Raw genomic sequence first — 13,331 nt, forward strand, 5'->3', positions numbered from 1 at the left:
CCTCAGACTGATGGGGGGGGGGGGGGGGAATGTGGGGGGGGGCACGCCCTTTTTTCCATCCCCCCACCCCCCCACATCACTGAAGAAGGGTCTCGACCCGAAACATCGCCCATTTCTTCGCTCCATAGATGCTGTCTCACCCACTGAGTTTCTCCAGCATTTTTGTCTACCTTCGTTTTTTCCAGCATCTGCGGTTCTTTCTTAAAGAGTTCTGTTTCTATGCTCCCTTTAAACTTACCAGGGGCATTTCTTGTTCATTTGAAGTCCACAGGAAAACATACTGTAGTACTGTATAACATATAAAGAAAGTGATGACCACAACGCTCCAATATTTCAGAGTAACATTCAATTGTCTGGAAAATGTATTATCCCAGCACCACCAAGGTCCTCCGAAGAATGCCAGATTGTCAACCAGAGTCTTATTATATAAGCATCTGTTAATTGTAAGGTAAACTGTAGCAGTGTCTTAATCCCACACATTGGACAATAGCAACTATTTTATCACCACCCTTTCCAACCATTCATTTTACTTCTCAATAAGGTGGAAAAGTCCCCACAGCGTTGGACAATTCAGTGGGAACACCAGCATCACTCCAAAGACGTTCCAATTGCCAAAATTCTTTCACAAAACACTCTCCGGTCAATTCATTTTCTACCACTGTGATACTTTGTCACAGTGATGAAAATGCTTGATGATATTGCAAAGTTCAGTATCGCTGTTATCTAACATAAGTAATAAACATTGAAAAAAATTGTAATAAAATCCAGAAATACTCCTACCTCAATGGGTCCAATTTGTAAATCGATCTCAATCTGTTTTTCTCGTATCTCTTTCAAAGAACTTACAATTATTCTAATATCATCCAGGTCATTGAATGGACAATTTAATTTCCTTGAAGTCTCTTCTATGAAGATCAAGATATTTTCCAGATTTGTCCTATATTTTTCATTACAGATTTGAGAAAACCCAATCATCCAAGCTCTGCATTCTTCCATCAAGGCTATCTTCATATCATCTGTTCAACAATATATATATTTTAGCCAACCCCTTAATGAAACAGACTGAGTTGGGCAAGCTACTCTGAATTCTTATGACAAAGAGTCTCTGTGTCATTTATCATTAGCCCCAAAATACAAAATATTGGCAATATTTTCTAAGATACAAGGTTGTGTCAACAGCTCAGTAAACATTTAGGGTGTCATTGCCGGGAGCAAATTTATATTAGACAAGAACATATATACAAGCACAAGTAAATGAAATGTACAGAGCAACACCGATTGTTTAACGAGTTCTCGATTATTACTTTAGCTAATATTTTTAATTTATTAAAGTAATTTTACCTTTCCAAAAGTCATACAAGTTTAACCTTGTAAACGAAAATATACCTGCATACAGTGCAAAAGGACCCATATAAATGACTCTGGGTTCAGCTTGAACTTGGACCTGCAGATTGCGGTAAAACTTGATTTGGAACTCAAGTTCGGAGATTGAGGGGTTTCCCTTCATAAACTTCTTCAGAGTTGTTTCACGATCGTTTTTCCAGATATGACAGTAGCTGATCAACTTTTCCAAAACTTCTTGCAGGTCCTAGGACAAGAACACACAAAGCTTTAATTATCCTGGAAAGATTTCATGCTTTTACCATTTTTATAGAATCAAGGAATGATGCCACACTGAAAGTCCACTGTGTTTGTGCTGGCTCTTTGAAAGTTCTGTCCACCCACCACCTTTTCAAGCAATGCAGTCCAGATTGTGTCTACCTTCGATTTAAACCAGCAACTGTAGTTCTTTCCTACACATAACTTACTGGATACTGTTTTCTCCCTCTAAATAAATCATATAATATATATATAACTGGATTGCACATAAAGAACACATAAACTGGAATAAAGTCATTGTCATACAGCGTGGAAACAGGCCCTTAGGACCAACATGCCCCATCTCCATTAGTCCCACCTACCTGCGTTTGGTCCATATCCCTCTAAACCTATCCTATCCATGTATCTGTCTAAATGTTTCTGAAACATTGCGATAGTACCAGCCTCAACTACCTCCTCCAGCAACTTGTTCCATGCACCCACCACCCTTTGTGTCAAAATGTTACCCCTCAGGTTCGCATTAAATCCTTCTCCCCTCATCTTAAATCTATGTCATAGATACATAGAAACATAGAAAAGTAGGCCATTCAGCCCTTCAAACCAGCACCGCCATTCAATATGATCATGGATGATCATCCAAAATCAGTACCCCATTCCTGCTTTTTCCCCATATCCATTGATTCCTTTAGCCCTAAGAGCTAAATCTAACTCTCTCTTGAAAACTGGTTCTCTGGTTCTCAATTGCCCTTCTCTGGGCAAAAGACTACATTTACTCGATATATTCCCCTGTGATTTTGTATTCTAAATGCCGCTGATGATTATGCACAAATCTGTTGAGTATTTGAGCTGTGTGGGGAATGGCCCAGATGAACAAATCCAGAAGAAGGGTCTCGAGCAAAAACGTCACCTTTTCCTTTTCTCTCGAAATGCTCCCTGACCCGCTGAGTTACTCCAGCTTTTTGTGTCTATCTTCGGATTTTCCTATTTTGTTCTGAAACCACCTGTTTTTTATCCCCCTTATCCTTGCTTCCAGGTGCTATAGCCTTTCCTTCCCTAATGAATGGCAAGGTTAATAACAATCTACTGTGAGGCAATCAGGCAGACTCTCTTTAATGCTGGTTTCATTACTGTGCTGCACTCCATTCATTTTGTCACAATCTGATGAAAGTCACCACTGGGAATTCAAGCACTAGCACTGGAAATAATATCACTGCCATAAAATGTTTCAGAAATGGTAAATGAAACATGTGTTCAAGCTAGTGAAATGGCTAAATAGTACAGGTATCAGCTATCTTACAAACATATTCATTATGTTCCTTCACACAGAAACGATGCTTGACTATAAAATTAAAATTCAGACCCGCACCTGACATGACCCCCACAACGAGTCTGAACCTGATTGGAGTCTGAGGAATAGTCTTTTTTTATATCCCATCTCAGCCTAGAGATACAGCCAGCGTCAATGCCCTCATCGGCATTGCAGGGCCTTGATATATTCTTTGCTATTAAATAATAGTATATTTGTTTATTTATTTATAAAATTGCAAAATATATTTATAGAGTAAATTTATTTATAAAGTGTTGGCTCAGCCCAATATACTTGAATCTGACGACTCTTTCATAGGTAACTCGACCTGAACCCAACAGGGAGTCTCGGGTCTGCAGCAAATTTTTGGATGATCTGGTGATCTGGTTCTGGATGATCAGCCATGATCATATTGAATGGCGGTACTGGCTTGAAGGGCCGAATGGCCTACTCGTCCACCAATTTCTATGTTTCTAAGTTTCTGTTTTCCACCATTCTAAACGACTTATGAACCACAATGTTTCACTGCAATAAGACAAAGACAAGACAAAACATGTTTAAGCATTTGTGTAAAATTAACTCAGTTCAGACTCATTAGCTTACCTTTCTAAATGAGATGATGGATGTTGAAATAACAGAAACCAGTTTAACTACCTCTTTATTTTCTGAAATTATTTTGTAGTAATTGTTAGTCTGGGTGTGGACAGCAACAGTATCTGCACCTGAAATGAAGACGGTACACTTCAACTGTGCTTTAATGGAAAAACATTTAGGTCTCTTTTAGTTTAAGAAGGAACTGCAAATGCTGGAAAATCAAAGGTAGACTAAAGTGCTGGAGAAACTCAGCGGGTGCAGCAGCATCTATGGAGCAAAGGAAATAGGCAACATTTCGGGCCGAAGGCCGGGTCTGAAGAAGGGTTTTAGCCTGAAACATTGCCTTTTTCCTTCGCTCCATAGATGCTGCTGCACCCGCTGAATTTCTCCAGCACTTTTGTCTATCTAGGTCTATATTAGTGTTCAGGTAAGAGAAACACATTAAATTAGCATCTTTCAAATAGAGCCGTATTGTGAATATAGCGTTAACTGATTAATCTGAACAATAGAGCATGTAATTTCCCCCAACATACTTCGCTGCTCTCTCCTTCCACTTCACAACAGCAGCCTACAATACACCAAAAAAGGTGCTTTCACCTTTTCTATAGATATTATTTGTGTCCCACATTACAGGTCAATTTTTTCCTCTTTCACAAAGGCGCCTTCAATTTTACAGGTTTCCCTTCAATCCCTTCAAACTACAGACAAACTGCAGCAACATTTTTGTCCATTCAACTTTGGGGTGAAAGTCCTCTTTAATAGATTGTGTGGCAAATTAAAGCTGATGACCTTTGGAGAGGTACATTGAGCACACACATTATCCACATGCGTGGGTGCACATATATATTACTCATATATGGGAGATGGTCCAAGTGGTGTGGAAGAAAGGAACCAAGGCTCTGCTCGCCTTTCCCAACCCTCTGCCATTGCCCTTTCTACTTACATAGTTATTTCCCTTGCACATTAAATATTCAATTCCTTTCTTCCTCCAAAGATCTAATTGCTTCACAAACAAATGTACTCAGTTTCAGAGAGACATTTAATCAGTTCTAGTCCTGTCATGAAAAATTTGACCCAAAGCATTAACAATGTTCTTCTTTCCACAGATGTTGCCTGACCTACTGAGTGTTTCCTGCATTTTCTGCTTTTGTTTCAGTTCTATAGTACACTTTGACTCTTTCTGCATCCATATCCACATTCAGCTCTGCTTCATATGCATCACACACAGATACATGTCCCATTCTTCATGCTTCTCTAAATTTCAGCCCTGATTCCAGCCAATACTATTGCTTCCGATGAGACTCTGCAATACATATTGCTCGTCAGCATCACGATGCAGAGTTTTGCATGTACAGATACCTCTTCCCTCCATCTCCTTCCTTTACACCATTCAACCACAGACCAAACTGCACCTAAATGTCTGTCCCTTCATGTGGAAGAGAGTAAACATTTCTCAGCAGCTTATGCCCCATCTGTCATTCGAGGCTTCATCCCAGTTGGCAGCAAGGGAAGTCCAATCAACTTTAAATGTTAAATGTCATCTGCAATCAGATGCAAATTACCATGAAAATCAGGAATTCAATGCGCATCATGCACAGAGTTCATTCCCAAAATGAAATGACAGCTTCCAGCACAAGCTGGATCTATAAACTTGAGTGAGAAACAGCATTTGATAAACAAGTCAACAGATTTCTCCCAGCCTTGTGTTACCAAATTAATTACATTCATACTTGGATACATAACTTGCTTAATCTGCTTGATGCATATATCTAACAGGTGGTAGAAATTACCTGAACCATTGGCTTCACCAGGATCTACATGAACATTAATGAAAGGGTCAATCTGTGTATCATTTGTTCGGAGTTCAGCAATTCCCTGGGCATTATTTTTTATCTGTTAATGAAATGAACAATATTTGTTTCAATCTTCACAATAATTTAGTTTCATGAATGTTTGACATCATATTTGTTCAGACAAGTTAAGAGGCACAGTGTTCCGGAGTGTTCCAGTGTTCTCTTATTACATTAAGAAATTAGTTATCTCGAACGTTCTATCTTCAGGTCATAAGTAATAAGAGCAAAATTAGGCCATTTGTCAACTCTGCCATTCAATCATGGCTGGTCTATCACTCCCTCCTAACCCCATTCTCCTGCCTTCTCCCCATTATCCCTAACGCTCGTAATAATCAAGAATCTATCATTAAAAATATCCATTGACTTGGCCTCCACAGCTTTCTGCGGTAAAGAATTCCACAGATTCCACAACCTCTGACTAAAGAAATTCCTTCTCATCTCCTTCCTAAAGGAACGTCGCTGTGACCTCTAGTGGAAACATCTTTGTTTCCAGAATTGCTTTCATCTTTCATTTCACTGCACATCTCATATGTGTATGTGACAAATAAACTTGACTTGACTTCATCAGAAGAGTTTTCATTTTTCACACAGAGAGTGGTGAATCTCTGGAACTCTCTGCCACAGAGGGTAGTTGAGGCCAGTTCATTGGCTATATTTAAGAGGCAGTTAGATGTGGCCCTTGTGGCCAAGGGGATCAGAGGGTATGGAGAGAGGGCAGGTACGGGATACTGAGTTGGATGATCAGCCATGATCATATTAAATGGCGGTGCAGGCTCGAAGGGCCGAATGGCATACTCCTGCACCTAATTTCTATGTTTCTATGTTTCTATGTCTATCAGCATTCACAGCCCATCTGTGTCCGCATTTACATCATTGAACTGTCAAAGCACAATTTAAAGTTCATAATTATTCACTTCAAAAAATGTTAGTGACAATTATAAAAGAGAGTGAATAAAATGCAATTCAAGCATCTTCGATAGAAAATGTCATAGTTTACAATAAATTCCAATTTTATGTTGCATTGTACAACTTAATTTCATGTTAGCCAAAGATTAGGAGACTTATAATACATACGTTTGTCATTCTTTTCTTTCCCCATACAGATAACCCTTTGGAAACATTGATAATGCAGTCACAAACTCTATTTAAAGTATTCTGGGCTTCTTCCAGACTGGGATGCAGCTCAATGTTAGGAATGGCAAAGCAAATGTCAGCATGGAGAATTGCTTGTGAGGTTTGCATTTGAAAGCTAGCATCAGCATCTAAGGAAAGAAAACCAACCAAATCACATTTCCATGGACATGATTGCAATTTTAGATTTAGACATACAGCGTGGAAACGGGCCCCTCGGCCCATCGGGTCTGCACCGACCAGCGATCACCCCATACACTAACACACTTGGGACATTTTACAATTTTTACCAAAGCCAATTAACCTACAAGCCTGCACGTTTTTGCAATGTTGTGGGAAACCGGAGCATCCAGAGAAAGGCCCTGTGGTCACAGGGAGAATGTACAAACTCTGTTTTGACAGCACCTGTAGTCAGGAACAAACTGGGGTCTCTAGCGCTGTAAGGCAGCCACTTTACCACTGCGCCACTCTGCTGCACTATTTGATAGACTAGTTTCATTCAATCTTATTTTCAATGAGAATCAAAGCCGTAAACTCAGTTCAATAATACCGATTAAAACTTCACTTTTTCTCGACTAATAGTTTCAGTAATTGCTAAAGCCCATGTAATTATCAGTCTATAACATCCCTATTATACAATGATTCCTACTTTGCAAAGTTGAATATTTGTCTATTTCTTAAACAAACCTTTTGAATTTTAAGTATGTGCTAGAATAGTTTTTCTTTGTGAGATAACACAGATGCCACTAATAATAAACTCTGAGATTAATTTCATACTAATTTGTTAATGGACAGGGGCAGTGCTGCCAAAGCCACATTTATTACCAATCCCTTGTTGACCCAAATAATTGGTAATGAACCTGCTTCCTCAAAAGATTCAGCTCTTGTGTTGATGGAATTGAACAACAGAGAAGTTGACCAATCCACATATTGACTATTGACAGTACATACACAAGCTAGGAAGCTTCAATTAATAATACTTAAAGGCAACATTTGCAAAGATCAGCTTCTCCAGGGCATTGGTACATGTAATAGAAGCTTTGTTACAATGGATGAAATGGTTGGTAATTCTCTTGCTTTGTGCTTCAGGTGGGGGTGGTGTAACTTTTTGCTGTCGAGGTTTTGATCAGCAGAGGTATTGCATTGTATTATTTTTGTTCTTTAATCTCATCTAGCAATATATTTTGTTTAAACCAGTTAAATAATACGTTGAAGATGAAAGTTTCTATGGAATCACCTCTTACAATAGGAAAATTTTTTTAAAGTGATATCAGCATGGAAATCAAAATCCCTTTGGCCAGATCAAGTTCATGCCAACCATATTCGGCTTCTTTTCCAGTTCATCCCTGCATGTGTTTCATGTTATGCCAGCCTTTTATAATGATTAGCAACTTCCTTCACAGTAATGGTAATTCAAAAAGATTTTATTCAATATACCCTGGTCTCTGGCGCTGGGTACAAGCAGGTTAAACAAAGTTTATAACATTGCGAATCTGGAAAGTTTGGTAGATTCCTTATCTAAAAGCATACTATCAAATTATTTGAACAGTATGATTTACATATCAGAAGAACGACTTTGTATCCAAAGGTCAACTTTATATGATGCATTAACTTCATCAATAGTAAGGAGGCGGGTTATAAGTAACTGCAACCAACTTATGCACCAGTGCAGGTACAAATTATTTTTTATATTTATATTAAAATATAAATTAATATGTAATGTAAGTAACAGAAGGTAGTGGAGGCCAATTCACTGGATGTTTTCACGAGAGAGCTAGATTTAGCTCTTAGGGATATAACAATAATAATAATAATAATAATAATAATAATACATTTTATTTATGGGCGCCTTTCAAGATATGGGGGAAAAGCAGAAAAGGGGTACTGATTTTGGATGAACAGCCGTGATCATATTGAATGCTGGCTTGAAGGGCCAAATGGCCTACTACTGCACCTATTTTCTATGTTTCTAAGTATTAAAATATGAAATTGTGAAATGGAAGTTTTAATATCCATGAAGAGAACAGGTATGATGTTCTTTCCAATTTTCCTGTACCTTCTATGTCATTTTCATCATCTGAATCCACATCATAAAGCATTTTAATGAGTTCATTCACTGCTGCTTCCACCATCATACTTTTACATTGCAATGTTTGCGCTCCTTTGGTGCAAATATCCTGTTAGAGAATCGATCGTACGTGGTAATTTTGTTTATTTTTCAAAAATAACTTTTCATACTGTTGTATATATGCATGCACCAAAGTTAACAATGATAAAATAAAGTGTAAAAAAAAGAGAAAATGGATGCACGGACAAATTTCCTCAATAGTCACCAAAACACTATTTTTCTTCAACAAATACTGGGGCTCTCCTATGACTCTTCTGTCACTCTGTTCTTTTATGCACACCCCACCCTCACCCTTCTCATACTAGAGGATGAGCTTTAGACCAGTAAGACTCACATTCCAACAATTCCTCTTTCTATATTTCTGCTTCCTCTTTTTCTGTAGGGTCCAACAATCAATTATTCCTGTGGTTCCTTATTTTGAATCATTTCTGAGAATGTTTTTTGGGGTTTTGGCTCTTTATCGTTTAAGTTCAAGTTGTTATCATGCATTAACTTGCAGATTCAATTGGATTTTTCCAGAAATCCAGAAGTAGGTTGGAATGCCTGTTGCTGTAAATATTAAAAGCAGCCACTTTATGAAAGTTAATTCCCACAGACATAGGCATCCAATGAGAATTAATAATTCATAAAGAGGCAATGGAGGGCCTATTTTCTTCATGGCCATTGTTTGCAGCAGAAATTTTCAACGGACACTAGCAAAGCAAGAGAAAGCCCAAGAGAAATTGACTTAAGGGAGAAATAATTACAACTTTGAATGGTTTAAATCCAATGTTGAAAGTGTAATACAAGAACTTTAGGAATGACAAATGGAGTTAATTCAGATAAGAGGGTGGTGTTGCCATTTGGGAGCCAAACCAGGGAAGAAACTTCACAGTGACCAGTATGGCCCTGGGGAGTGTTGTAGAGCAGAGGGATCAATGAGTACAGGTACATAGTTCCATGAAAATGACCTCGCAGGTAGATAGGTTGGTGAAGAAGGGTGTTCGCACATTGGAAGCCCCATCATTACTCTCACTTACAATGTACTTGTGTGTTCATTTCCAATTTTGGTTTTGCTTATGAAAAATAGTATGATAATCGAAAGTATTTGACACCACTATAGACTGCCATCTATACGTATTTGAAATGGAGAATAGAATATTTTTACCTTTCATGTTGCATTTTAATATATAGCTATTCTAGATTTAAAACACATCCAATTAATTTTCCTTAAAACTTATTAAAGGTCACTAAAATAAGAGCTCTTTGGTTAAGGTTGAGAATACACCCAACAGCAAGATTGTTTTTCTACTCTGTTGATGATAAATGGGCAACACTGATGTGCAATTTTACAACTAGAACAATCTAGTTCTGTCAGGCAGCATGGATGGAAATTTGAGGGGTGGGGGGGTCACATCCCTCCCATGTTTTGAGAGGTGGGGGACGATCCGGATTTTGTTTTGTAATCCGGATTTTGAAATTTGGCGAAACAAAATCTATTAAAATCTCCGATTTCCACGAGACAATGGGGGTGTCACTGTTAAGCGCTTGTTAAATGTCTCTATTAACATCGTATTAACATGATGTGTCACCAATTGTGTTTTGATCTTCAAGTATTACTGAAGGTATTCACGGAGAATTTCTTAAAGCTCTCTGAAGCGGGTACAATTACCATTTGAACTAATTGGATGTATTGGTGGATGAGAAAGATTTAAATGGGTATCAGATTTAAAAGGGTCAGGTCATTAAGGGCTCCGGTCGAACGGGCTGTTGCTTGCAGGTATAGCTATTCTAGATTTCATCCATTAATTTTCCTTAAAACTATTAAAAGTCACTTTAGTTCTCTCTCTCTCTCTCTCTCTCTCTCTCCCTACACCCAACAGCTCTCTGTTTTTCTCTCTGTTGATCTCTCTCTCTCTCTCTCTCTCTCAATTTTCTCTCTCCCTCTCTAGTTCTCTCAGGCAGCATGGATGGAAATTTGAGGGGGTTGGTTCTTCTCTTTGCCTGTATTTTGCCTCAATTTTATTTGTTTAAGTGTTATTTATCACATTGTAGCTTTTAAAATATTCAAGCGGGTATCAAACTCTTTCTAAGGGCTGAATCAGCCCGTTCACGGGGCCTTTCATTGCCCCGCGCGGCTTAAAATCAAACTGCTGCATCAAGGCTATCGAGGCTCCTGATGTAGAAGCCCCTCGCCGGCCGATTTTAAGCCAAGCCAGGCAATGAATGGCCCCGCGAACAGGCCAATTCAAGCCCCACGATTTGCGGCGGATGAAGCTGCTGTTGCTGGAGTTCGGATTCGGTCACCAACCAGGTCAGCTCCCGATGTTACCGTCCACAGGGCCCATGGCCGAAACCTCCAAAGCTTCGCATGTGTGTGTTTGCGTGTGCGGCCACCAAGAAATTGTGACCCCCCCAAACTCCCCACCCCCCCCCCCCCCCCCCCCCCCCCATGTTTTGTTAGTGATTTCCACCCCTGTCAGGCAGAGTGTATACGAAAATAAATCGCTGCCCGTCATGTTCACATAAATTATATAATGGAATATATATTCATACTGTTTCACCCCTGGGCTTTGTTCAGAAAGTCCTGGAGAGTTACCTGCGTGTGTCTCAAAAACTCCTCACATGTCCATGGTGTTTCCTCAGGAAATTCACAAAGTGAGATGGTGCTCATATCCCACAGGGTCCGCTCGATACGATATTCTACAAGGTCATTTACTCTGCAAATCAGTAAATCAACTAACCCTGTGGAGCCGAAACATTGGGACAATTGAAATAAAGGGACAATTATCCTTCCAAATATTGTAATTAATGGTTTGATGCTGTTCCAACATTTCAAAATACACAATCATTGAAAATATCTGGTTGCAGCCGATGATGATTTGATACCCTGGCTAAATTACATACTATTAAATGCAGTGAAACATGGAATGGAAAATTGCTGGATATCTTTCTGCTGCCATTTACTAAATTGGGTCTGCGATGTCTGAGGACAGTTCCACTTGAACGGCTCTTCATTTCTATGCATTTCATGGATGGCTGAGACCTGATTGCACATTTTATACTGGTATTCAAAGACAAAATGAGAAAGACTTACATTCGTAAGGCCCTTTTCACACCATTTTAGGACAAGAAGTGTGCAGGAGTTTAAGAATTACTCCTGAAGCACAGACATAGTTACAATATGCAAAATGCAGGGGCCAATTTGGGGACAGCAAAGTTCCACAATGAGCAACATGATAGTGACAAGAACACATTGTTTAATAACATTGATCGAAAGATAAGCACTGGCCAGGATAGCAGAATTCTCTTCCCTGTTTTTCTATTAAATAGCATGCTGGAAACTTGTACATCCACTTAAAAGAGCAGATGGAGTCTCAGCGTACCATCTTAATCAAGAGGGGCATTTCCGTAAACAGTGAAGCACTCCCTTAGCACTGCTTTTGTGGAATTCCCTGCCACAGAGGGCAGTGGAGGCCTAGTCACTGGATGGATTTAAGATAGAGTTAGATAGTGCTCTAGGGGGACTAGTGGAATCAAGAGATATGGGGAGAAGGCAGGCACGGGTTATTGATTGGGGACGATCAGCCATGATCACAATGAATGGCGTTGTTGGCTCGAAGGGCCGAATTGCCTCCTCCCTCACCTATTTTCTATGCATTGGACTGTCTTACTGCACAAAACTCTGGAGTGGGACGAACTGCAACTCCCTGATTGTGAGGTGATACCCACTGAATCACAAAATAATCTCTAAATTGATGAAGCTGCTATAATTTGGAATTGAATTCATTACCTAATTTTGCATACACACTATCCACAAAATGGTCATTGTTTAATGATGTCCAGTTTAGTGTTACAAGACCCGGTTGAAAAGCTTCATCAATCTCATGCACATGTGGTGCAATAAGGGTTTCATAAACTTGTTTAATTTTTCCACGTACTTTGGAGTTTTCTTCCAGTAATAGCTGAAAATATCACAAAGAATATTAGGATCTTCAATACATTATTTAATTTTAATAGCAGCTTAAAATCATAAACAGTTTATATTCCTTAGATACATTAAGAATAGCAATTGGTAAAATTATACTTCAAATGTACGCGCTACATACTGTGGACCCTTGCATGAATCAGATGTCAGGCAAGTCAAGTCAGAAGGCCACATGTGGCGACCAAGTGGGAGCTTCCGTGAGAGCAGTTGACTGGCTTTCTGCATACGTCGGCAGTATCGCACTGCTACAGTGACTGCCAAGAAACGCAACTCAGAAATAAAGCAGCGGGCTGAAACAATTATTTACACAAGTGCGAGGTTACACAATTTGTCCATTACACAAGTCGGGGAGTACCTGTAATTAATATCAGGAACATCCAAGAAGCAGTCATTTCACTGACAGGTTTGGTAATCTGTTTGGCCAACAGTGGTGGATCAGCAGTGGAGGACACTACAGCTACACTTGGCCAGGCCGACCTCGCAATGCTGCCAGAACAACGATCTTTCATGGTCAGGTCAAGAACCCAGCACTTACAACAACTGGGACTTGAAAATGGCACCAAACTAGCAAATCTGTACACTGTCTCAGTGTACTACTGCTATACATGTACTGTATCTAAGGTGCTTATCCAAGATGCATGTCAGTGCTTGTGTATAGTGATACTTATACTGAACTGTGTACAGAAATGAATTTCATTGTACCTCGGTGCATGTGACAAATAAACCAATAACAGAAGAAACTGAACTGGCTTA

The 13,331-nt window shown here is 39.3% G+C and overlaps 1 protein-coding gene across 1 annotated transcript in view; it reads right to left on the reverse strand.

The window, feature by feature from the left end:
* LOC129705497 (dynein axonemal heavy chain 5-like) overlaps positions 1–13,331 on the reverse strand; it is a 128,142-nt gene that overhangs the window by 87,777 nt on the left and 27,034 nt on the right. The window contains exons 14-21 of the mRNA XM_055649085.1: positions 12,384–12,555; positions 11,190–11,335; positions 8,540–8,660; positions 6,427–6,614; positions 5,290–5,392; positions 3,509–3,627; positions 1,387–1,588; positions 781–1,016 (exon numbers count right to left, since the gene is read on the reverse strand). Coding sequence (XP_055505060.1) covers positions 781–1,016; positions 1,387–1,588; positions 3,509–3,627; positions 5,290–5,392; positions 6,427–6,614; positions 8,540–8,660; positions 11,190–11,335; positions 12,384–12,555 — 1,287 coding nt within the window. The remainder of the gene's footprint in view (positions 1–780; positions 1,017–1,386; positions 1,589–3,508; positions 3,628–5,289; positions 5,393–6,426; positions 6,615–8,539; positions 8,661–11,189; positions 11,336–12,383; positions 12,556–13,331) is intronic.

The sequence above is a fragment of the Leucoraja erinacea genome, chromosome 17, assembly GCF_028641065.1.
Source record: "Leucoraja erinacea ecotype New England chromosome 17, Leri_hhj_1, whole genome shotgun sequence".
Lineage (NCBI taxonomy): Eukaryota > Metazoa > Chordata > Chondrichthyes > Rajiformes > Rajidae > Leucoraja > Leucoraja erinaceus.